Source organism: Camelus dromedarius, chromosome 7 (assembly GCF_036321535.1).
Source record: "Camelus dromedarius isolate mCamDro1 chromosome 7, mCamDro1.pat, whole genome shotgun sequence".
In the NCBI taxonomy this organism is placed as follows: Eukaryota; Metazoa; Chordata; class Mammalia; order Artiodactyla; family Camelidae; genus Camelus; species Camelus dromedarius.
In genome coordinates this window covers 38276107-38303038 of record NC_087442.1, presented here as the reverse complement: position 1 = coordinate 38303038, position 26932 = coordinate 38276107, and the positions used below count along the sequence as shown (strand labels likewise).

Genomic DNA, 26932 nt, shown 5'->3' with positions numbered 1-26932 from the left:
GAGAATGCATGTTATCAGCTCATTCTCTTAAGAGACAATCTCCTAAGAACTTTGGGCCATTTAAAATTCCCATATTATATTACTTTATGTTTATATCTATTTTATTCTGTATGTACTGACCAAGATATATAGGCCACTTCTGTGATTAGTGTATATTTGGGCCACTTCTGTAATTACTGTCCATGGTTTATTTATAATTATATGAAGCCTTATTTCATGCTTTAAATAATTACAGAAGTTTACCTTTATTACATCCGTAAAGCCCTTGCTCATTCTCTATGGGTCTTTACGGCTGTTCTTTGCTTGAGGCCAGGCTGCTTATCAGGAACACACATCACGGATGACATGGTTCCTACAGGAAAACAAGATCTTCTATATGCTGATCACCTTCTGGTGGGATGAAAAGTGGAACCTGCTTGTATTTACCAAGAGCTCTGATCCCTTGAGAAAGCTGTGGCATTTGCCTTTCCACTTCGTATTGTTGAAGCCCTGTGGGTAGTGAGGTGTGAATCATCCGGTTGATTTTAAAATCTTTATCCCCACCTGTTACCTTCATAGGCGTTTCCCCACAGTGCTGAGTTAGTTGGTTTATGGTCACCGCTTAGTCCTCACAACAGCAAGGTAATTTCTGTGAGAAAACAGGAGGCCTACTAGAGAAGTTAAATCATTCATTTGCCAAGGTGTTCGTGACCCAAAGATCAACCAGAGGATGGCCAAGGAGCTTACTCTACTGAGGGGACAAGGAAATACCAAACAGGCGGCAGGCGGGGAGGTTCTCCAGGAAAGGCATATCAAAGTGCATAGGGAAAGGGAAGGGGGCCAGCTCGTGGGCCAGGGGCTCAGGAGTGCACTGGGGAAGGCTTTCCAGAAGAGGCAGCTCATTTTCGTGATCAAGAAGGAGCTCACCACATCCAAAGAGTGCTGTTTAGGGAAGGGCTCCCAGGTGAAGGTCATGATGCACACAAAGGCATGGAATAGTTCTTAGGCATTGGCCGCCACTCAAGATCACCTAGGGAACTTATGAAAATACCAGTTCCTGGGCTTGTAAGTTTTTGTTTATTGATTGTTTGGGGGAGGGTAGAGGGGTCAGACGAAAATGTGAAGAATCCTAATACGACTTCTACTTCTTTTCCTCCAAAAAAGATGTTGATATTGAAAACTCAATGATAGAGTAAATCAGCTGAGGACAGAAATAGGAAAGCTCATATTTCCAAAGGGATTCTTAAGAAGGTTTTGTGTGTGTGTGTGTGGATGTGTGTAGGCACTTGTGTTCCTGTTTGCTTCAGTCAGATGGCTCATATGTTCCATTCGTTCATTCACTGATTCAGCAAGTATTTCCTGAGCCACATGGCAGGTATTTATGGGATGGCACTGCTCACCAAATTGTTCTTACCTTTTCTGAAGCCAGATTATTCTTTAAAACAAAATAGTAAGTAAATTATAACTGATTCTTCTCAAGCAAGTGTTTCAGTGTACTTTTCAGATTATTTTATGCTAATAATTGTCATACATTTTTCATCCAAACAGCTTAATAACTGGGCAAAAGATTAATCTAATTTGGAAAAACTCAATATTGTTTGATGAAAACAAATGAGATCATCAAGAGTCAAACAGATGGTTTTGGCAGCTTTTCTGTGTTTACTTGGACGGAGACTCACCCTTTAATTTGGGGTTCTTTCATGAACAATAATGTACTTGTTATCTGAATATATGTTTGTTATTAGTGGATCATAAATGAATAAGATGTATTTCAAACATTTATAGGTCAGATTCCATCCTCTTTCTTCATATAGAGCATAAAATATTAATTGTCTACAATACTTTGATGAAAGATATAAGAAAATAGTCTTTCATTTGTCAAATGGGATTTGTTTTCCGCAGTCTTGTTTTTGATTTTTCTGTGCTCCATCTTGTTTTTCTATGGGTTGTGATCCCATGGGTGGTATTTTCTTATAGTTTAATTTTTATATTTGATTAAAAAATATCCTCTGATTTCTCAGAAAACAAAAGGAAAGAGGCAAAATATAAATATGTTGTACACTGATTTCCAAAATCAGACAGCCATCCCATGTTCTGGTAAATAATTAAGGAGCAAAGCATGCATGGAGAATTTTAGGGGGATTGGGTTCATTCAATGGACCAAGAGGTGACCAAAGTCAAAGGGAACTATGAATAATAGTAAAAGATTGAGTATTATTAATTAGAGCTTGCCTTTCATACAGTACAAGGCTATGAATAAGAGACCTCTTCTTGTGTTGCTTCGAGAATAACCTGGAAGATGACCAGGCCTTTCAGAATCTTGCTCTGTGGCTGTTTTGGAGGGAGTCAGCCATTTACCATATATAAGAATGAGCATTTAAAAAAAAAACTTAAAAAAATAATTACACTCCCTGTGTTGACAGAGTAAATTATCCTATTGTTTATACATTTTTAAGATGGAAAGGTTGAGTAAGCCATGCATGTGTCAATCCGGTTGTTTGCTTTTAACCAAACTTCTTTTGAAAATCATAACCGTGCGTTGTCTGTTGCCCAAAACAAAAGAGCAGCTCTTTCCTCAGCCTCTGTTTTCCTTTCTTTCAGACGTGACCAAATGTCTTTGGTAGTTATACATGATTGATCTGGATGTGGTTTACCCCAGGTTTCATACCTCAAATACGGAGTGGCCTGCCTTAAGGTTGATAAAACTCATCAGTCACTTTAACTACACTGTGAATTAGATTTAGAAAATATTTTGGAAAAGACAAACCCGAATCTTTAGGTTTCCATAGACACTGTTATATTCATCCTGAGGGAAGGTCATTATCATTCTGATTTAACTAATGAAGAAGCAGAGATGCTGAGAGAGGTGAAGTGATGTTTTCAGGATCCCACAGTTGCTCAGGGGTAGCGGGGCCCTGACCCCCAAAAGCTCCATCCTTCTTCCTGGCATTACGTCTACCGCCTGTGAGATCAGGAGGGAGGAGAGACCTGGAGAATTAGGAGGACTCTGGAGATTAAGCAGTGAGAAAGATGCTGGCGTCAGTTTTGTCTGCATCAGTTTGGTCTCTGTCACCCCACTTCTCCCTCCATAGACTTTGACAGTTTGGATGGACCAGCAATTTCAAAGGAAGTATGTGGGCAGAGAAGCTTTGTGGAGATGATTGGAAACGGCATGTGGCTTAGAAGGTGGTGGCTTTTCTTACTAATTAACATTTTGGGGGGAACCCGTAGGTTTCTTTTCCTCTTCAGTATCCATGACTGTACTGCAGCCAAAATCCAAAGAGACAATTTAGAGCTTTACTGTTTTGTGAGAATGTGTATGCCTGGTTTCTGAAAATAATAGATTTAATTGCATTCATACAATTAAAACTATACAAAAGCGTCTATTATCAAAGTAAAGCTTCCTCCGACTGTTGACCCTGGCCACCTTGTACCCTTTGTTGGTGATAACTATTTTTCAGATCCGTGGGAATCCTCCCAGAGCCAGTCCCTGCACACACAGTGCAGTCTCCACCAGCTGTACTCCTAGCTGTTTTAACGCTGAGACCCTGACCTATCACTTAAAACATCTTGGGAAATTGCTTTGCTCTGGAAAACATCCCCTCCATTGAGCTACTCAGTGCCACTGTTACTTTTACCATGATTTTAACCTAGGAGAATCCGTAATGTTTTTTTTGTTGGAAGTTGTTAGATTATGAGATGCCTGCATATACATTATAACCTGTAACTATTTGAATTTTTAAATAATTAATTTTATCTATCCAATCCAGGAATTTGAGTAGAGGTTGTTATTATGTTTTTATGAGACTGACGCCCTACCTACTGCGCTAACGAGGCAACTTATTATGTTTTTAAAGACAAAAAAAAAAAAATGGGAAACTTGAGAGATTTCTTTTTCCTCCCTCCTTTTCCCTAACTGGAAAAAAGATGTATAAAATGTTATATTTCATAGATTAGTTTCCCATAATATAAACCAGGCTGTTTTGGCATTTACATAAAAATGACCCTATTTGTTTGAAAAGATCTTGTTAACATTAAAATCATACATTACAAAAATCTGTTTTTGTTGTTAAAAACTTGTGAGAAAACTTAAAACACAGATCTGCTTTCCTCATCAAATATGTTTCAGCCCTTTCATTCATGGTGTCATGGTTTTAGATTCCATAGGATTTTGGAAGGCAGTTTAAGGAGTTTGTGATTGCCTTTAAGTTAGAAGATTAGATTTCCAAGGCTTGCTGCTGACTTGAGCTGCATCAGTTTTTATTTTTCTGAAGTGGGCAAGTTGTGAATGTTCCTCATTGTGACAGAGGAGGATGGTGGCCCTGGTCCTCTAGTGTATCATATGCAAAGTGTTGCCATCAAGTGTCTGCCTGGCAGCTGTATCAGAACATGGGCTCCTCTCCCATGGCTACCAGCCTAACAGAGCTGCCTTCAGCTACAAATGCCCAGTCTGTTAATTTTCTACTGATGTCTAACAAGTTATGACAAAATTAGTGGCCTAAAATAACACTTGGGATTTATTACCTCACAGTTCCCATGGGTTAGGATTCTGGGCATGGCTTACCTGGGTCTCATAAGACTGCAGTCAAGGTCAGTCAGGCCTGAGGTCTCATTTGAGGCTCAAGGTCATCTTCTAAGCTTGTGTTGTTGTTAGCAGAATTTGGTTCCTCGCAGCTGTAGAATGGCTTACTTCTTTAAGGCCAGCAGGAGAGTATCTCTCTGACCTGTAGACTCTTTTTAAAGCTCATGTATTAGGTCAGGCCCACTCAGGATAATTTATCTCTTTAATAACTCATAGTGAAATCGATTAGGGATCTTGATTACACCTGCAAAATCTCTTCATCTTTGCCATGGGACATAACCTAATCTTGGGAGTGACATCCGTCACATTCACAAGTCTTGCCCATGCTCAAGGGCAGAGGATTTCACAAGGTGGATGTATCAGGGAGTAGAAGTCTTGAGGGTCACCTTAGAATCTACCAGCTGTATTCAGAGCAGCTCTGGTATGCACAGGATGTAGAAGCAACTGTTAAGAATGGCCCTTAGAGCTAGGATATACCGTATGGACCCTGCACTCAAGTGCTAGTAAGTGCTCCCCCTTGGCTGTTCCCTCTCCTCCTCTAGTTAGGTGGCCACCAGCCCGCAAGGTCTGGCTCCTGTTTATCCCTCTAGCCTCCTCTCATTCTGGATTCCTGCGGGTGAAAGACTTTCTTTTACTTCCCTCAGTGTTCCGTGCCTGATTCTTGTCATGGGTCTTTGCACATACGGTTCTCTCTGACTGGTGGCTTTTCCACCCTGTGTCATCAAGTTGACTTCTACCCTTTTTTCAGCTTTCACTTCAGGCATCAGCCCCTGGCCTCCATGGCTACTTGCCATAGAATTAATTATCTCCTTCTAAATGCTAGGCACAACTGTGGTATCTCATTTTGATTTTCTGTAACTTCAGCTGAACTGGAGGTTCTGTGAAGGCAGGGATTGTAGTATGCTGAGCTGTGATCACTGTGCCTGTCACAGAATAGTTGAATATAAGTTGGAGAAAGGCAAGGAAGAGAAAGGAAAATTGGAACCAAATTCTAGTCTTTCTACTTCAGTATGGGTCTCATAATAGCAACTGCATATTTAATATATTACTATTAAGCTATACATCTCAAGTCCTTTTCAGAATTGAGCAAGACTTAGAAAAAGTTGAGTGAGAATTACAGAGAGAATAAAAATGGATAAATAGGAATGAAAAATGGCTGGATCTCTAGAAACCATTCTCAATCTCCTGACACTTCACTGGTTTTCACTGAATTCCATACAGGTTTAAAAAAAATCCCTAAAATCACCATAGCCTAAGTGTACTCTCATGTTGTAGTGGCTGTAGTATATTTTAGTACTTGTAGACTTAGTGATAACCTAAATGTAATTTTTGGTAGATCTTTCACTGTATTGTGCAAAGTTAGCAAATAATGTATAGTCATGACTTCAGATTCCCTAGTTACCACCATTTTGATATGATTTTGTGGTTCCTTGTATAAAATCATATAAAACATATTTAAAAAAATTTTTATCTATTTTTATTGAGATTAACATTGGTTTATAACATTAGATAAATTTCATGTATACAGCATTATATTTCTACTTCTGTATACACTACAGTGTGCTCCCCACTAAAAATTTAGTTCCCCTTGTCACCATATGGTTGATCTCTTAACCCATTTTGTCCTCTCCCCTCCCCTTCCCTGTGATAACCACTATTCTGTTCTCTACATGTTTGATAAAGCACACTTTTAATTTGGCTTTGAGTTTTCTGCAGCTGCTCTGAAAACTGTTCTGTGACTGCTTATGACTTGCCCACCGTGGAGAGTAAAACGCTCTGCACTTTAAAATGACTTTCCCCCCTCCTATCTTATATTTCACTATGGGAATGGAGTCACCGCGATGCTTACCATCTCAAAATGTCTTAGAATCGAAACAGTCTTATATCCTCTGAGATGTGTAATAACATTGTTTCATGGAGGCTCTTAAACTGAGAAAATAAAGCGAGGTATTCTGAATGGAAAGTTGGACTGCATCATCAAAGACTACAGGGAAGAAATAATTTGACACAGAAGCCCCTAAGTTCTATTTAAGTTCTCTTATTTGCTGCTTAAGTTTGGCAACTGCAAAATTGAAGCTGAGTCTGTATGTGTGAAATGTATCTATTTGTGAAGGTGCATGAATGTACATGCATCTATTTATGATTTTAAAGATGACCATCATGCTGCAATTATAACCATTTTTGGGTTTTGATCAGAGAATACTCTCTGCCAGTCCCTCTAGAAGTAGGCACAAGTTTCTTTTTCTCTTTTGATCAAATATTTTACGTTGTCTTTTCAAGAGGTATCTCACCCTGAGAGCTAACGTGTATTTGCTGTAGAACTGTATCTGCTGGAGCGGCTGACGTTGAACAGGACCGTGTGATCTTGAAGGTGAACAAAGTGCACTGGTGTGCTCATGAACTTGAGTGCCTCCTTCACTCGTATGGGCTTATCTACACCAGGGCCATCTAATTATGTTCCCAGCAGCTTGGCGGTTAAAGGGCTTCAGATGTTTATCTGCAGACGTGCTTGGGCATCGACCGGCTGATGGTTAACACATGAGGCAGCCCTCTGACGACCTGAGAATGTCTGGACGTTCTCCGAGCCGTACCTGGGCCCAGCAGAGGGATCAGATTTAAACACACACTTGGAGGTTTTGAAGTTTGGGGTTCTGGAGACTGTGGATGGCCACCTTGATGGGGCTGTGAATGCAGTGTAGTAATTTCAAACCTCTAGTGGCAGGACCACATTGGAATGCTAAGTGCAGACACCGGGGTCCTATTTTCAGGCATCTTGACAGGGAACTTCTGTGCCTCAGGGCCTCAGGATGGAATAGTTATAGACTCAGTCATTTGAAGAATGAAGGGAAAGGGGGCTGGACCTGGAACTAGATCTGGAATCAATTCCCAGCGTTGCCACTTCTTGTTACTTGACTTTCACTAAGCTGCTTCTCTCTGGGCTTTGGTTTCCTCTTCTGTAAAAGGCAGAGGCCTTGAACCTGAATGTGCCTAGAATTGCCGGGGCTGTTTATGAATTATTCAGGGGCTCAAGTCCCACTCCAGACCAAGTGAAACGTAATATCCAATGAGTGAGGCCCGGGCATATTTTTTTTTTATTATGGTAAAATACACAAAGCAGAAAATTTACCATTTTAAAGTGTATAGTTCCGTGGCATTCAGTGCATTCACAGTGTTGTGCAGTCATCACCACTGTCTATTTCTAGAACTTTTTCATCATCCAGACTGAACCTGTATTCCCATTAGTGACTCCTCATTCTCCCTTCCCTGCAGCTCCTGGTGACCTCTATTCTATTTTCTGTCTCTATGAATTTGCCTATTCTAGGTGCCTTGTAAAGTGGAATTATCTAATATTTGTTCTTTTGTGTCTGGTTTATTTTATTTAACGTGACGTCTTCAAGGTTCATTCATGCTGTAGCATGTATCATAATTTCGTTCCTCTTTAAGGCCAAATAATATTCCATAGTATGTGTACACCATATTTTGTTTATACATTCATCCATCAGTGGACATTTAGTTTATTTCCACTGGGCATTTCTATTCTTTGTTAGCCCCTAGGTATTTCTTTTGGTTAACAATTTTGGAGGCCACTGGAATGAATGTTCCTCTGATTAAATTATGAGTTTGTGTATACCAGGTTTAGGAGAAGGAAGGTGAGATATAATGTTATAACTGGAAAGATGTGATTGTTGGTATCCTTAAGTATTTTATCTAGGTTTATAGAATAAACAGCATGACCTCTGATGCCAATAAAATACCCTAAACTCCCAAATGTTCATGGCCTGCTGTTAGGAAGAGAAAAATTTTATTATTTAACATTATAGTTAAAATAAATAGTTCTGTATACAGTGATGTTCTGAAGTGCTTATTTCTCTAACTCTGTGTTCAGTGACATCGTGTTGCTAGCTCGGAATTGACCATGGTGGTCGTATTTAGACCTTGGAAATTGGAATACACTAAAAGGTCAGGGCTTTTCTCCTCTGGAGAGCTGATTGTTAAACACTAGGAGCACACCACTGACTACCGTGTGTTCGGTATTTTTCTTCTTTTTAACAATTATCACTAACAAAAGAAATACAGTTTTTACCGTCAGCCTTTGTTGAAATCCAGAAGTCCTTGGTTCCTCTTGGATTTGGGAAGTGCAGGAGATTGACAGTACAGAGCTCCCGTGATGTGTCTCCATGTCAGCTCTGTATTGGTCAAAGTGGAGGCTCATCTTTTGGTGGAGATTCCTCCTCATTCCTCTCCAGGTATGACCACATCCCTCAGTGACTGCTTTTCTCAGCAGATATTTGCTGTGTCTTGTACAGAGTCTGCCCACAGATTAAGGTCTTTTTCAATTTTGTCCTGTTTTAGAGAGGGTGAATTCTTCTCTTTAATGTCCTTATCTACCCATGTTTCGAATGTAACAAAGACCTACCTCTGGTTTCATGGTATAAGATCAGAGAGGGCTACACCCAACCTCCCAGCAGACTCTACATACATGTTGGGCTATGTAATCAGACATCCTTTCTGCTGACCACATAGTTCTAAAATCATCCCAAGCAAATGAGGCTCTGCTCAGACTTTCTAGAAAAGAGCCCAGGTAAAGAAGGTGGCAGATAAGAGGCAAAAGATGGGCTGCAGGAATCTGCATGTTCACAAGCCCCCTAAGGATGCCTTTGGTCCTTGGACTGCTTTTTGATGAATTCTTCCCCAAAATGTACTAGGCAAACACTGACAGGCTTCATCCTGCAGTGGGAGATGCTCCTGGATGACGTGTGAATCAAGCCTGACCTTCCCATATAAATTCTTCTTAAAATGCTATAAAAGGGGTATGCCCAGCAGGGGCATTTTGTAGGCATAAAAAACTTATTCTAAAATTTATAGGCAAAGGACCTAAAATAGCTCAAACAATTTTGTAAAACAAGAATAAAGTGGGAAGGATCAGTCTACCCAATTTCAAGACTTACAGCATAGCTATAGCAATAAAGTCAGTTTGATGTTGGTGGAAGGATGGACACAGTGATCAATGGAAAAGACTGGAGAACCCAGAAACAGACTCATCCAAATATGCCCAACTGATTTTTAATAGAGGTGACAAGTTAGTTCAGTGGAAGAAGACAGACCTTTCTGACATATGATGCTGGAAGAATTAGACATCCGTAGGCAAAAAAAGAAATGTGATCTAAACCTCATATATTATACAAAAATTATCTCAAAATTGATCATGGACTTAATGTGAAATGTACAACTCTAAAACATATATAAAAAGCATGTAGGAGAAAATCTTTGAGACTTAGGCTTGGGCAAAGAGTTTTTAGATTTGGCACCAAAAGCACTTCCCATAAAAAGGAAAAACTGATAAATTCGACTTCATCAAAATAAAAAAAAAATTGCTTTGTGGAAAACCTTGTGAAGAGAACAAAAAAATTAGAAAGTGGGAAAAAGATATGAAACAGTATTTCACCAAATAATATATGTAGATGGCAGTAAAGCACATGAAAAGATATTTTACATCATCAGTCATTAGGAAAATGCAAATCAAAACCACGGTTGCCAAAGCTTAGGGATGGAGGCTGTAAGTAGAGTGAGTGTAGTTATAAATGAATAGCCTAAGAGGTCCTTGTGGTTATAGTACAGTTCTACATGTTGACTAGTTACACAGATTTTCATATATGATACAACTGAATAGAAACACACACACACACACACACACACACGCACACACACACACACACACACATGATTGCTTATAAAATCAGTAAAATCTGAATAAGCTCTGTGGACTACACCAATGTCAATTTCCTGATTCTGATATTGTACAATAGTCATGCAAGATGTCAGCACTGGGGGAGGCTGGGTGAAGGGTATGTGGAACCTCCCCATATATGTATTTTTTATACCTTTCTGTGAATCTATAATTGTTTCAAAATATAAAAGGAAGAGGAAAAAGGAGGTGGTAAAATATTCCCAACAATTTTTTTTTCTCAGTGAACCATACACATTCTATTCAGTCAACCATAAAGGTTACATCTGTGTAATGTGCTTCCCAAAGTATAAAAATGATGCAGGGCACTACATTAGTCACACAAATGATGTTTCATATGTGTGTTAGATACTCATTTCTTCTTTCTGCTGGTCAAAGAGGTTTTCACTGATATCTTTGAAATTATGTTCGGGAGACTGAGGATTCCATTCGTGACTTGGAATCTGTAGCCGCCATAATTTATCCCATGAGGTTGTTGGTTGTTTTGCTGTCTTCAACTAAATTTTATTTTCTTAAGCTGCTCCTGTGCACCCCAAACTGTGAAACATGTTTCTGTTTTGAAAAATGCATGAATCCAACCTGAGATGTTTGAATGTGATCTTTTGATCCCTCGTTATTTGTTGCTTCTTATTGTCAAAAGGCCTGAGGCATCACATGGTTCATAGCCAAAGTTAAAGGCATTTAGAACAGAGTTTAAATGTAAATCCACAGAATCAGGTCTTGAATCTTCAGCCACAAAACCTGCATTTTACTTTATGATGCTGGTTTTCAGACATCGCTGGAACATGGTGTTACAGTGTCATGTAAGTGAGCAAGTGAAAGACAGCACATCGTCTCCCCAGGGGTATCATTTCTCCTCTTGAAGCTGCCACTTTCTGAGCTTCTTTGGTGCACCTCGCGGGACCTGATTCATGAAGGTGGATTTTGGAGTAAGATAAAAAGAGTGGCTGTGTGACCTGGACAAAATAATTTAGCTTTTCTTTTTTTTTATTTTATTTTATTTTTTAACTTTTTGTTGGGGGGTGGTGGTAATTGGGTTTATTTATTTATTTAATGGAGGTACTTGGGATTGAACCCAGGACCTTGTATGTGCTAGGCACGCACTCTACCACTAAGCTATCCCCTCCCCCCAAGTAATTTAGCTTTTCTGAGTCTGGTTCCACATTTTAAAAACCAGGGGTAAATTGTTTTCTGCCCTAGAATGCTTTTTATGAAAATAAATTAAATCACAAGTGAAAATTCCAAGTACAATGCCTCAACTCACCTGTAATAATTATGCAATGCTTTTAGTGTTTTCTCTTCTCCTGTTGGAGGGTTATTTACATAATATTTCTGAACATATTTTTAGAATTCATCTTTGGAAATGACCTCTAGTGACATTTTCCTGCCCACATTAGAAAACCAGGCTTATGACTTCACAGGACAGTCTCTCCTGGTTTTCCCTCTTCTCCCAGTTTTGCTCAGTATGAGCTCAGCCTAGTTCTTTCTTTTTTGCCTGTCGAGAAGCCGTGGGTGCTGGCTGTTTGGCAGTAGGGTAGCTGCTGCAGTGCTGATTCAGCCTAGAGGTAGAAGCACTCTCAGATTTAGAAGTATTTATGGTTAAGACCAGATCAAATGCGGCAATGATGAGGGATGTGGCTCATATAGAAAAAGTTGTTGCAAGCATTTTTGTCCTTCATGCATTGCATATTTCCTTTATTGTATTAATTATATTAAAAGTTTGAAAGCATATTTTATCAAATAGAAACCTAACTTATTTGTGGCTCATAGAATGTGTCCTATTACCTTAACATCAATACCAGATATTGTATGTATTACAACACTATAAAGTTATGAGATGGGTCCTGTAAGCCACAATTTCATCACCTTACAGACTTCAGTAAACCCATAGATTAGAAATCCAAGTAAGTCACATGGAGATTTTGTGTTCCTATATACTGGTAGAGTGAGTTGAATTTACAGGTTATCTGTACTCATCTGATATATCTGTGTCTTTAGGATTTTATTCATAAAACCATCAGAAATTAAGTTAAATAGTGTTCTGCCATTTATTTTTCTATTGTTGACTATTTCATTTCAATCATCTGTTTAATTCATCATTGGGAAACAAAACCAAAAATCTATAGAAAAGAATGTTCTGTAAAAAAAAAAAAAGAAACAAAACTAAAAAAAGAGAATGTTGTGGCATGGGGGCACATGCCACTCTTTAAGAACTCAGTTCATGGGCCTGATTCTTTCTCTTGGTATTGAAGAAATGGTTTGACTATAAAATTCCCATTAGCTAAAAATAAGCAAAATTGCCTGCAGGATTCATGGTAGGTACAGCCTTGAAGAGTCATAAAAGCCTGTTTTAAATGAATTCCTAAGGACATGATTTAAGCCCTAGAATGACTAGTCAGATTTTATGTTTATCCCTTTTGATTATACTTCCATATGTTCCTGGAGACCAGTGTCCAAAAGTGGTTCATTAAAAAGATCATATTGGTCTGGGGTAATTTGGGGCTTATTGACCAAGTCCAGGGGGTGGGGCTGCCTGATGGGGTGGGGCTGCCTGATCAGTTGGCCCTGCCCTGCTTCCCTGGACCATGTGGCATGAACTGACTTCAAAGACCCCGTGGTTGGTTTAATTTTAAATAAATATGGCAGTTTGCATGCTACCCCCACCTCAAAAAAAAAAAAAAAAAAAAAAAGAGAGAGAGAGAGACAAGAATAAACCAGTAATTTGGAAGACCAAAGTGGATTTTGAAAAGAAAAGACATCCTCCTGAAAATTAACTAAAAATTAGCTTTGCACATTGTGGGAAGAGGGGACTGAGAATATGTTGACAGGCTTCTCATTTCTAGGGTTGAGTAGGTGCTGGGATGCTCAAGGACTCTCCTTCATTGTGTTCAGCCCTAGCCGGCCTGGTCCATGGTGGAGTTAGGAAGGGGGTCGGTGTAAGAAGTGAGAGACTTTGACATCTGAGTTGCTCCAGGAAAATGTGGTGGAATAGTGCATGAAACTGGTCTAGTTGCCAAAGGAGAGTATGTGATGGCCAAGGAATCTCATCCTTTCTGCATGTATTTTTTTCCTGTGGTTTACAGGAATAGCTATATATTGGTGCTTATTATTTATTACCAGTGAAATGAAACATTTATTAAATACCTGTTACACAGAAAGTACTGTAAACAACCTAGAAATAGACATTTGAAAGGCCAGATGTTCCTGGAGAAGGAGCACAGGAGCACACCCTCAGTGGGGAAGTTTCCAGGAAGGCTTCCTGGAGGCTGTGACCTAAGTTGAGTCTTGGAGGAGGAGTTAGCCAGGCAAATAAGGTGAGCCTGGATGGCTCATGTGTCATTGTCGGGATGATGGAGATGTAGGGAATGGATGAGACCTGGGTTTTTCAAAGAAGGGGCCAGTGTTTTCAAAGTCATAATGATGCAGGAAAAATGGATGTAGGGCGAGAGGATGGCCATGTCCTAGGTCTCGGTTGAGCCCCTGGAACATGCCCCACCAAGTGTGGGTCCTTAGCTCCCTGCAGGAAAGAATTCAAGAGCGAGCCACAGTTGAGTAAAGGTAGATTTATTTAGAGACATACACAATGCATAGAGTGTAAGCTGTTTCAAAAGGCAAGAGAAAGGCCACAAGGTGTGGGGGTTGGGTGCTCAGATTAGAGTAGAAGTAGTTACACACTTCACAGACAGAGTGCAGATCGTCTTCAGAAGATGAGGGAGCAAGAGGTGGCCATGAGGCGCCCTGTTGCCAGTTTTTATGGGCTTGGTAGCTTTATATGCTAACAAGTGGGAGGACCATTTTAACTACCCTGGGAAAGGGCTGGAATTCCCAGGAAGTTGGCCATTGGCCCCTCTTTGACCTTTTATGGTCAGCCTTGGAACTGTCTTGGTGCCTGTGGGCATGTTATTCCCCATGCTAATATATTACAATAGGTGTATAATGAATCTCAAGGTCTACTAGAAGTCAAATCTCCCACCATCTTGAGCCTCAAGGCCTACTGGGGGTTGAATCTTCCACCATTGTGATGTTAATTGCTGCATCATTCCTTGAATGGCTGTATCCTGCTTCCTTCCTTCCTGTCTCAGCAAGATGAGATTCTCTGGCCATATTTGGGGGGGATTCAAAGTGCAGCATGTTTGCAGTGTGGTGAGTTTGGGAGCAGCAGATAAGAGAATAAAGAAGTGAGTCAAGTCCAGACCTGATAGTTGTATATGCTGAGCAGCTTGAGTTTTATATTAAAGGTCAGTAGTTTTCAATCCTGGCTGCAAGTTAGACTCCTCTTCCACTTCCTACTTCCATAGGCTCTGATCCAGTTGGTCTAGAGAAGAAAGGTTGGGGATAGGTACCAGTGTACAATTCAGCCCAGCTGAGAACCATCAGTCACTGATAGTTAAAGTGTGTGAATGAGTTAAGAAGACCTGGACTTGAAAGAGCACACACTGGTGGCTGTGCAAGGAGGATGCTTGAAGAGGGACCCTGTCCCAGTCAGGAGCAGCCAGTGAGCCTGCTGTAATCGTCCAGGTGAGGAACAACCAGCAGCTTAGTTGAGGAAGTGGAGGAGTGGAAGGAATGGAAAGATACTTAGAAATTTTTATTTATTTTTAATTTTTTTTTAAGTTTCTTTGAAGGGTAGGTATTATTATGTATATTCCTTAATGAGGAGCCAGGACCCTGCCCCAAGGCTGCACTATTGTTTCTTGACTACTCCTCCCTTGTTTCTGCATTCCCTCCCTTCCCTGATTAGCAACTGTCTGAATCTGCCCTTTGGAACTCAGGGAAGATCAAGGAAGCTGAATGAAGCCTGTATCCTGCAAAAGAGAAACAAGGGACAGAAAGGATTTGTACCAGGGAGTGTTGGGTGGTTATATAAGTGGGGGCACCAGGCAGATAAGGTTGAGGAGAGGGAGGATGATCCGGAAGATGGCAGTATGCCCACCTTCAGCATAAAAGGTCTTTACTTCCTCTATAAATGAATGCCAGCAGAAATCAGTTGGAACCTGGCTGCAACTGGGTGGTAGTAACAAGGACTTAACTGGATATGATCCAATTCTCATTGTAATATAATTAACATTGTGGTTTAGGCCCCCACCATGGGTTTTTCTGTGTGCATCATGGGTAAGGACATGCACAAAAGAGGGTGAGCATGACTAAGCACTTCAGGGGCTAAAGCCATCAATCAATCAGAAGACCACCTCTGAGCAAGGGTATGAGAAGGGGGCAAACAAAGACCATTGCTATCTGCCCTTGAATCAGCTTGCTTCCTGTTTTGGGAGGTGTATTTTCCCTTTGCTAAATAAAACCTTTAAGATTGTAAAAAAAAAATATATATATATATATATAATTTAAAGAGAGCATCTAGAAGATGTGTGGGGGTGGGGGTGGGTAGAGGAAAAAGGAAAATGCGGTCTACTTGCCACAGAGAAGCCCTGTAAGATAAGGACAGAGTGTCCCCTAGATCGGGCACTTAGTAGGGCAGCTGTAGCCCAGGAGAGTGATGTTTCAGTGATGGAGGCAGAAGCCGGATAGCCTTGGTTGAAGAACTTGAACCTATGGAAAGAAGCATTCAAGTTCATTATCATTAGGGAAAGGTGGATAATCCCAGGGACCCAGATGGAGTTCCAGGAATGAAGGAAAAAGGCTGGAAAGGTAGATTGGGACCACTTTGTGAGGCTGTTGGTTGCCAGGGATTAAGTTATTGGCAAAGGTAAGATCCAGTTCTCTGCTCTTAGGCTAATGTTAACATGAAAATAGAGAGGATTAAGACTAGAAGGGTGAAACTGGGTGGAGCTAAGGCTCATTAGAAGGCCAGTGCTATTTTCTATGGACCTGATGATTTTTAACAGCTATTTTAACAACAGAATGATGAAAATGTGTGGTATTCTCTCTCCCTTGGGATGATGTGGCTGCTGAAAAAGGCCACAACTAATAGGAAAAATGAGTTTTATTGCTTAACTGTGGATTCAATTTATTTGTGTTCTTCCTGTTTCCATTGCCATGTTGTTTTCTGGGTTGAATAGTTGACTAGGCCAAGCTTCTCTACATTGCATTGTAGAATGTTTAGTATCACCTCTGGCCTCTATGCGCTCACCCTCACATGTGACAACTGAAAATATCTCCTAACGTTATGAAAAATCCCTTTGGAGGGGGTTTAAAGGGGGAAGGCAAAATCACCCTAGATTGAGAACCACAGATTTAGATGTATTGTAGTGATTTTATCAGAAAATAACCACTTCCTCCTGCTGCAGTATAGATGGTTTTAATGAAGCTTGTGAAATCTGAAAAGCTTTTTATCACCAAAAGAAAACTAATGAATGTTTATAAATTCTGTTGTCGAAAGCTGATTTAAAAATATTTAAAGAAAAAAGGAAAGCCGCTTTATTGCTTGACTAACCATTCCTCTGCCTGCTTCTCTTACCCACCCTTTCATTTAGTTCCCAAATCTGCTAGCATTTAATGTTTATAAGGACAGAGTGGATTTTCATTCCTAGGCCATTAAGTCCTCAGTGCAAAGGGTATAGTGAATTAGAAAGTGCCCAAATAATACTGCCGGTTTAGACCTGGATGTAAAAATGTGGATTTCATGTAGGACCTGATTCTAGCGTTAGTTTAATACCTAATGCCTCTAGCTTTGAGTAAGCCACTTTAAGCTTTCTCTGCAAATATTCTTATCTGTAAATGAAGGAGAGGAAATATATTTTCTGTAAGTTTGCTTCTAGTTCTGAAACAAACTTGTCTTCCACTAGAGGTAGTTTGAGAAACACTGCCTCAGTGTGTGAATGGGAATTTTTCTTTGCCCCTCTTTCTACCCAGGCCAATAACAGGTACTTAATACATTCCTCTTCTGGGGTTTCAATGAAAAGAGGGGCAAGATATTGCCTGTCTGCCCTATTAGCAGTGTAAAGTTAGTGGCAAATAGATTTTATTGTAAAGAAATTTGCCTTACAGAGAAGAAGAGGTAATTGTGGTAAATCTGAGGTTCGCTTTGATTGTATGTATACGGGAGGCTTCATGTTGCTCATGTTGGTGTCTTTCATGAAGATAACATGTGTTGCGTAGAACGTGAACCCAAAGAGCAGTAAAAAAAAGTCCATTTTAAAATTGTCCTATTTGCAAATGTTAGCCACTATATATGAAAATAGATTAAAAAAAAAAAAGAAGAAGAAGAAAAATAAATAAATAAGTACATAAAATTGTCTTATCCCCAAGAATCCCTTACATATGACATCTACCAGAATGCTTGGTCTACTGGAGTCCCTAAAACCAGTTGATGATTTGAGGGGAGGTGAAGAAGGAGAAGGTATGGATTCCACTTGTGAAGGAGATTAACACAGATGTTTTTGAGGCTGTTCAGTCACTCAGACTCATCCAACATTTGGCACAGTCTACCACACGGACTCGGGTGTGGTAGACTGACATGTCTCAAGGGCAGTTAAGCAATGAAGCACTTCACTGATTGACCTTGGTCATTCCACGTTAAACTGGCGAAGGAGCCGGCCTTCCAGTTGAGTTGTCTGAAACAGAAAACACTGCTGGGTTCCCTGCGTTGTGGACCACTTGCGCCAATACCTTTTATCCTGAATTGCGTAACATAATCCAGAGCAGTCTGCCCTTCTCCTGGGAGCCCTTGCGCATGGCTTGGCATTGTTTGGGAACAGTCTCTGGGTATGCGCTTCCTGCCTTGTCTATACTTCCTCCAAAGTGAGAAAGGCAAGCCCTTTGCCTGCCCTATTAGCAGCATAAAATCACTCTTTCTTTCAGTGTTTTTTTTTTTTTAATCCAGAGGATGAAAATATATAACATATTTGGAAACTCCACTGGCAGACTTGGCAGGCGTTTCATATTTACTTGGACTTAACATGAATTGGATTTGGTCCTCTGATTTCCCTGCCTCCATCTCTCGGAACAAGTTATTTATTATCCGAGTGAGTCTGTGGCAGTGGATCAGACATGCACATGGCATGTCTATTGTAAGTGCATTTGTTCCGTAAGATTTATGCTAGCCCAAATTGTTTTCTATTGGTTTTCATTGTTGAAAATTTACTGTATTCATTCTGGGTTTGGCGTTAAGTATTTGTAGTGTGCTAGGGGTTTCTGTGGTTGAACATTTCATCGCTGTAACACTTCATGCAAAGGAAATTAAAAAATGTACAGTGAAAGCATTTCCCTAATATGTTTCCAATCAGCTGTGTACTTTAGTAATTTGATTTGTAGGAACTGGAGAGAAGAGTATTATTGAGCTATCTTCAATCATTCATAATTCTCTGGGAATTCAGATCATGGCTCCATGTTTATGAAAATGTCTATTGAAATTTTCTTACGTCCGTTATTCTGTTTGTATGTATTGAGGATTTTTTTTCATTACCACAGCAGTATCTAAAGTAATTCAAGGAAGGAGGTGAGTCTCTTCTCTGTATCTTGGGCAAGAAAACCTGATGTGAACTGAGGTTGATTGGCTTGCCAGAAGCCAGTCATTGGTATACAGAGGCAGGCCTTTTTATTTCTGCGTTACCCCATGTGTGTGTTCCTGCTCCTGTACCCTTTGGGCTGAGTAATTGGACTGTAATTGGTAAATTCTTTGCCTTATGGGCTCCTAATAATGAAATATGCAGTGACTGGAGGCATAGACAGGTGTATCTTCCCTGAAAATGTAACTCGTGGGGTGGAGGGTGTTATTTGGATAAACTAAATCAAAATCTAGGCTGCAATCCTTGCACTATTAATTCTTTGGCTCTTTCTCCACGGACTTAAACTAACTGGCATGTTTCCTTTTTTGAGGATCTCTGGCCTTTGACTTTGAATGAGCTTGACTTCTGTTTTGGCTAGTGAATGGGTATTTGATAATCCATACATTGTTAGTTTCAGATTTCCTTAATCTGGTTCACTACCTAAAAGTAAAATCAAAGTGATATATGAAATCACAGTTCTTAGAGCTGGGAGGCAAGGCTTGGGAGGTTTCATTTGTTGACGACAGTAGCTTTCAAGAGTCTTAGGGAGGTATGGGATTTTGTAATCATTTCCTTTATTTTAATTTTTTTGCTTTTATTTCCTCCCATGTTTTTAAACTTCCCTCTTGACCTTCAGCAATCTTGAGTTCATTTAGTCTTGTGTAAAATCCCCTCTCACAGTGGTGTTTTTAGCTCTGGTTCTCCTCACACTTCACAAGGCATAAATAAAGTCGCGAGGTTATGCATTTTGGCCAAGAGAGTTCATCAATCCATGGTTTTCCATCTGAAAATATAGTCTGTGAGGTTAATCTTTTCAGTAGTCAAAGAATTAATTTAAGCGACAGCCAAGTGGTTATTTAAAAGGCTTAGTTGTGTTTGGAGGAAAATATCCAAAGAGCACGATGGCTCCTGTGGTCACTAATTCTGGCTTAGGAGATGGAACGTCTTTTGCTCCAAAGATAAAGGAAACCCACACTTATTCTTGGCCTTTTTTCCTGCTTCTGTGTTTCTGTCTAGGTTGTACCTATGAAGGAAACACCTATAACAGCTCCTTCAAATGGCAGAGTCTTGCTGAACCCTGTGTCCTGCGCCAGTGTCAGGTAAAGTCCGACTATTTTACTCTCCAGTGAAAAGAAATCCATAAAGTTCCTCCTCATAAACCCCTTGCAGACAACAGAGAGCAAAACGCCAAAGAAAAAAGCAAAACAAACATGAGAAACAAATGGAAAACCAACTGTCTCCTTGTACATATTTATTGTGACATTCACCATAACAAGACAGGTACAGGATAGATAGCGCATAGGACTTGCTTCCAGAAACACACAGCAGAATTGTTCACCATTGTTAAACTGTGCCTGGAAAAACTCCGAGAAGATGCATATGTCCTTGGGGGAAATTCATGTCTTCCTGTGAGTCAGCTTTGAGCAAAACACGAATTCTTGTTAGCAGAAAGAGGTATTGTTAGAGGATATATGTTTTCCCTCTTTGATTCAAAACCATTTTGAACTGGAGCCAATCTGTAAACTGTATTAAATCAAAGCAATTAGTACACTGTAACCCCAGTGATTTCAACCCGACAAATTTAAGAACCACCAGCCCAGCTACTAAGGAGCCCACTGTGCCTGGCGCTTGCTGAACTCTGAAAAGAGCACTGTTTCCACGTGGCTGTAATCGTTACACAGGTCTTAAACACAGCAAGATAAACCAAAGGGGAAATGAAGAATCTCAATTTTCAGACTCCTTACCTCTAAAGACATACTCTGTTAAAAAAATTAATGCTCATCTCATTTTGACATAATTAAAAAATTATTTTCTGTAGAGAAGATGCCATTAAATTGTCTTACCCATAGCCTCATTCCACTGTCCAAGGATATGCTTTTGCATTTAAAGGAGAAGGACGAGTAGAATCGTGCATAATTCTCTCTGATCTTATCTCAAGTATATTGACAGTTTATTGAAATCTGAATTGTATGTAATCATGTTATTATATGCCCAGAGTGGGCATGTTCACTTGTAAGATTTTCAGTTATTTATTCAGTTAAATATCCAGCTTATTTATGCAGAAATCTAAAGTATTTATGAAAATAAGCTGGGGGTAGAATAGATATGAATAATAGATTCATTGAATCAATAAATATTTGTTGAATTTTTACTTTGGGTTAGACACTCAGTCAGCTTCATGGAACAAAATGATGACAGCAATGACTTTTAATAACATCAAAACCCCCACATTCATTCGATAATTTGCACCATTCCTTCCCCACCCTGCTTCTTGACTGACGCAGTTTCCAGTGTTTGACAGAGATGCTCTGAAAGCCATGGTTACATTATCTTTTAAACATGACAACTGCACGCCTTTTGGAGTGTAGTATAACATTTGTGTAAAACAGTCAGAAGTCTTGAAGATGCTCAAGTTGCATGGACCAGTGGTGAATGTTGCTGCCTTTGGATAAAGGCCATTTAAATGAAAACTATTATCTGGGAAGGAATATTTTGTTGACTGAATAACATATTAAGCCATCATCAGTTGTGGACACTGAAACTCCTATTGCTTATCCTCTTTGGTCACGAGCCACTCAGCAGGGCCCAGAGAGAATGATGCAGGAATAGTGAATTGTGATTGGAAGAGATACTAAAGGCCAGTGGCCCTGGAAGTCAGGAAATGCTGAGCTGTTGGATGAAGCACAGAAAGGGGACCTTAGCTACCAAAGATGAACTTTGCCTTTTAATTTTTCTCCTTTTATAATACTTTGCCCAAGCCCTGCTAGCTAGTTTTAAAGTATCATTTCATTCAATGACCATAAAAGTAAGCCTCTGTTAAGGTAGTTACAAAAATCTACTCCTCTGCTCAGCTCGTATCTGTGGACTATCTTCCTTCTTTAGGACGGAGACCTTGTCTATGAATGCGGGAAACGACTCTTTGCTGGTACCTGTCAGGGAAGTCTTCATTTAAGATGCTCCTCTGCAGAATGACACAATTGCAACCCCTCTCTCCAAGATCTTCTCATCTCAGGGCACAGGCAGTAACAGAAGAGAGAGTATAGTGTAGTGAGTAAAATATGGGTGTTGCCACCCACATAGCTTGCTACTTAGCCTCTCCAGATCTCACTTTCATCCCCCAGAATATGAGAAGAGTACCACCTCATAGGGCAGTTGTAAGAATAAGCAACACTGTCATTTAAAACACTTCTTGTAGAGCCTACGTGGACTGGGTACGACCGGGTACCAGACAGATAACAGCTAGTCTAGTGATCTGGTTTATTTCTATTTGAGTTGAATTCTAGCTTTTTTATTATATCTTCCTACCAAAGGAGTTCCAATAGTGGAAAATTTACCTTTATTTTCCACTTTAAGTGTCTTATTGGAAGAGGAAAATCTAAAGATCAGAGACGGGAAATTCATGCTGGGAACTAACCTGAATCCTCCATCTGGATTGCAGATACCAAGGGGAAATTGATCCTGGGCCATAACTTTCTGCACTGCTTCAGTTGTATAACTAAAGCCCAGTTCCTTTTTTTTTGACGTTGTGTATTGCTGGCATTTTTGCATTTTTTTTTCCTTCCCAAATGTGATATAGACCGTAGTAAATTCCCCTGGAAGTGGAAGCCTCAGGCCTGACACCTTTGAAGACATTTAGGATATAACCTTCCTTGTTGGGTTGAGATGACGTAGTAGCAGACAGGATGAAGAAAATTATCTAGATGTCAAGTTGTTACATATTACCTAGTTTTTTAAGCTTATGTTACCCTCTCCCCTCAAAACAAAATTAAACAATCCATTTTCTACAATGGGTAGAGAATATAGAGAAAATGAAAGACCAATTCTGAAAATTAATTTTAAAACTATTTCAACTGACATTAAAATACTGAGGTCCCAAGATCAGTTTGCAATGAGTCCCCTGACTTCATTAATAAAATCTATGGTGTCTAATTTGGTGTAACGTAGTATGAACTGCAGAATAGTTTTATCTCATTTCTTCATTTGATGATTGAGAGTCAGGCTCTCAGTGAGGCTCAGTGAAACTTCTAAGATTGCAGAGCTGGTGTCTAGTTATTCCTAGAAGGGTGATGAGGATTTAGGTCTCCAGATGCCAGTCTGGGGTATTATTTTGTACTCTGTGCCTCATAATTAATGGCTTAAAGTGTAATAACAATTATAGAAAATACAATTAAGTGTTGAAAACTTGAAACAGTTGTGAATGAACAGCTGGATTCCGTCAGCTACTGACAGAGGTCTTAAATACTGGATTTGAAAGAAAGAAAGAAATTAGAGCCAAAGAGAAAGAGCTAGGACGGGGAAGAGAAGGGTTGACAGGATTTGCACTTTGACATGGAAAGTGTCAGTGGTGTGAGCTGGGGAGATCAGACCTCTTTTGTGCCTTGTCCCTCTGGACCTGGCACCCATCCCCCCTTGGCATTTTTTATGGCCGAATTCTTCTACTACTTTTGTCACTTTCCAAACGTGGGAATTCTGGGTTGACTTTGCTTGTGGCGTTCTGTTTTTCAGGAAGGCGTTGTCACAGAGTCTGAGGTGCGATGTGTCGTTCATTGTAAAAACCCTTCCAAGCATCTGGGAACGTGCTGCCCCACGTGTCCAGGTAACACTCTCAGGAAGGGGAAGGCGGCAAGACCCCATCCCCTGGTCCAGCACGATTCTGTTGAAATCTTCTGAGGTCTCTCAAGAGTGCATGATTTTCCCCACTCCCGCCTGGAATTTTTCTCACTTTACATCTGTGTACCTGATGGGTTTAGAGAGCAAACTCCTTTGCATAGAAATGTCCGGTTGGACTCTCTGGTGTGCCCGGGATGACTGCAACGTGCTGTAGGTCTTGGCATGTGGATGCTCCAGGCTTGGAGGCCTGTTTTCCACTCCACAGAGCCACAGGTAACGCTTATTTTGGAAGGAAAGGCTGTGGCTTGCCCTTGCTTCCAGAAATGTCTTTTTACTGCCTCGTATTGCAATACCTTGGCCAGAGCTCACGTTGGTGATGAGGTGACCAGATGTTTCCTGAACCCTGGGAGCTGTGTCCCTAAGTGGATTTAGCTGAGGGGTTTGCTGGTCTCAGTTTTCCGTGTGGTACAGCAAGTGGGACCCACTGTCTTTGTAGAGGGCCCCGTGGCCTCGCCGACAGCAAAGGGATCTTTCCTTTCCAGTGACTGGAGTGTTTTCCTCTTACTTTTCTGAACAGGATTACAAAGGCCTCCCGCACCTTTTCTTGCCCTTAGGTACAAGCCCAGGGATTTTGAGGTGAGAAATTTTTTTCTGATCCCTTAAGCCCCTGGCCCCTACTCTTCAACAGATGTTCTGCATTTTGGGTTTTACTCTGAGTGCTTTTCCTCACTGGAGGCGATACTCACAACTACTTCGCTTTGCTTTTGAAGTTAATCTCCAAAGGGCCTTCTGTTCTGCAAACCTTCCCGGGAAATGGTGAAGGCATCGCAGTGGGATGCTCTGTGAAGATGAGCCCCCGGTCCCTTCCCCTCCTGCCATTCTCCTCCACACAGTCGGCAAGGCGCCCAGACCTGGGTCCCTTCCAGAGTCCAGCCTTCTCTTCTTTCTGAATGACAGCAGGGACAGTCTCTCTCCACTACTTCTAGCCTCCCTGAGTTCCCTGGACAGCCTTTATTGAGCCAGACATCCTTTTCACACTAGTATTTCTGTGAAGCTTGTATTATTGGATAAGCTTATATGAAGGCCAAAAACTGGTTGAGAGTGAAATAATTCTTTCTATAATTCAGTTATTTTGTGTCTATCAGACAGTTTGCCTGAGAGCTCCTTTTCTCTGAATGCATTGAATACTTTGTACCGTGTAACCATATTCTTAAATGCCTAAAGGGTCTTTATTAAGTTAGCTCAGTAGTTCTCTAGGCTGCGCACGAAACTCACCTGGGAAGTTTTAAGAAAATAATCTGACGCCCAGGCTGCATCCCAGACCAATTCCGTCAGAATCTCTGAGGGTGAGATTCAGGCCTCCCAGAAAATTTCTGTACACAGCCAAGCCTGAGATTGATAGCGGGGCAAATTTTATATGCTATGTAGATTTAAAAGTTATTGTAGCTCCTAAGTATGCATTCAGTTGTGTCAAGGACACCGCTGCTTTATTGATACAGAATCAACTCGGCATATGTAACATTCCTTCTCACTTAGGAGACAGTCATATTTTTAGGCTGCCTTTGAAAGTGTGCATATACAAACAGCAGAGTGAATTTACTTCTGCAGTTGAAGTTATCATATTTGAGCAGTTGCTTCTTTCACGTTGTTTTTTGGTCGAGTTCCCAGGAAGGAAAGGCTGAGCTCCGTGATTGCACATTGTACACTGTTGTGCTAAGTCCTCACCGCCATCCAGTGAGTGTTGGGGAACTGTCCGCAGTTCACAGGGAAAGAAAGTTGACTCAGTGAGTATAGGTCCCTGCCCAGGGCCCCTGAGTGAGTAAGGGCCAAAGACGGGGTTGGGTTCTGGCTGCTTCTTCTTGGCCACCATACTGCACTACCTCCCCTGAACCCACACATGATAAGTGTTCTATTTGGGTGCAGATGCCTCGGGAGGCAAATTTTTAAAAGTTAGCTTGCCAGTGCCACACACCAGCCCTCTGACACCCGGGCAGGCACTGTGCCCTTGGTGAGGGGGTCAAAAATCAACTTTGTTCTCTCTCCTTACTGTCAAAGGCCAACCTTTGGGATGCAAATCAGAAGACCGAGGAGAGGTCACATCCAGGATGCATCATCCTTTGTCTTGGGAAGGAGGCCTCAGCCAAGTCTAGATAGGGACAGTTAAGGGAAGCCCCGGGGTGCTCTCCTTGGTAATTCAGAAGGATTGGCATCTGTCCTTGATCATGGAATGGTATTCCACATAATGACAAACACGTACAGTTTGTGGTCAGTCTCTTCCTGAAACAGATTTCAGGGCATTCTTGGTTGTCTGCTGCTTTCTTTCTGTCTGACTCTTCGCTCAAGGAGGTTGGGTTGTGATGAGAACAGTGTGCATGTGATGTTCATTTAAAATCTCCTTATTTGAATTGTTCAATGTAGACTATTGTGGTTAACCTGTCTAGCAAACCCCCCATGACAGAACCAGTGATGCAAACATATATGAAAGCATTGAAGACCCTTTGTTGGAAGTGTCCTTTGAAAAGAGATGACTGGGAACCTGCTATTATTAGCAGTGCTGAGATACAGCCATGGGGAGGGATCCAAGCTTACCAGGTCGCCCTGCATCAAAGGGAACAGGAGGTGGCTGATAGCCAGAAAGATCTTAAAACCACAGTTCACCCAGCTGTTCAGCTCCAGGAGCATTTGTCTCCATGCCTTTCAGTTGAACAGAGGGCCCCATATCTAGCTTTAAACGAACAGGTCCAGTGGCCAGATCAGGTGGTTCTGGGTGATGCTCATTTCCCTTTGTCAGGAACCAGCTGCTCTAAGAGTTTGGTGGGTGTTGATGATGACTTCTGTTGACAGGCCTTGAACATCTGCTGTCAGTCTTTCCCAAGAGCCCCGTTTGTTGTGTTTTGCCCATCAGTGGTGCTGCTCCCAGCACTGTCTACGATGTGCAAAGTGACCTCAGCTAATCTGGCAAAGCATCTCCTAAGGACAGTCCTGAGAAAGGTGATTTTGCCATTAGCTGACAGTCCTCCCATGGCCCATGTGACACAAGGTTACCAGCCAGCCTGTGCTTCTGGTCATCGGTGAGATTGCTTAAGAATATAGCAGTGACCTGAGCATCTCTCTGAATCAGAGGCAACTCATGGGCTTTTGGTCCTGTTTTTAGCCACACTTGGTGAGGGCATCATAACCCCTTTAACAGCACAGAGGGCGGGACTGAAAACCGGTGTGGTACTTCCTGCCTCGCCTTTGTCCTTTCTCGTCTTGGTGCCTGACCCTCTGTGTGTGTGGCCGGTGGGCCAGAGCTGAGTTTGCATCCCAACTCTGCCACCTGCCAGCTGGGTACACTGCTTCCTCTCTCTGGGCCACGTTCTCCTCATCTGTTGGGATGATGACGAGTCTGTCCTTTGTAGGCTCACAGAAGATGGAGTGAGATCAGGGGTATGGTAGAGGTGGGGCACTTGCTGGCCCTCTCAAAGTGGCAGCTCTTTGTGTCATTTGCTCCTTGGCTCATCCTTGACTTCTCTCACTTGACCTTCTCTTTGCTTCTTCTGGCCTGTCTGGGGTTGGCTCCCCGGCTGTGGT

General features: G+C 41.1%; 1 protein-coding gene across 2 annotated transcripts in view; it reads left to right on the top strand.

Annotated features, from left to right (window-relative positions):
- Positions 1 to 26932, top strand: part of BMPER (BMP binding endothelial regulator) — a 260391-nt gene that overhangs the window by 59544 nt on the left and 173915 nt on the right. For both annotated transcript variants that reach the window (XM_064487450.1, XM_010988075.3), the window contains exons 4-5: positions 19766 to 19848; positions 23255 to 23345. In XM_064487450.1, coding sequence (XP_064343520.1) covers positions 19766 to 19848; positions 23255 to 23345 — 174 coding nt within the window. The remainder of the gene's footprint in view (positions 1 to 19765; positions 19849 to 23254; positions 23346 to 26932) is intronic.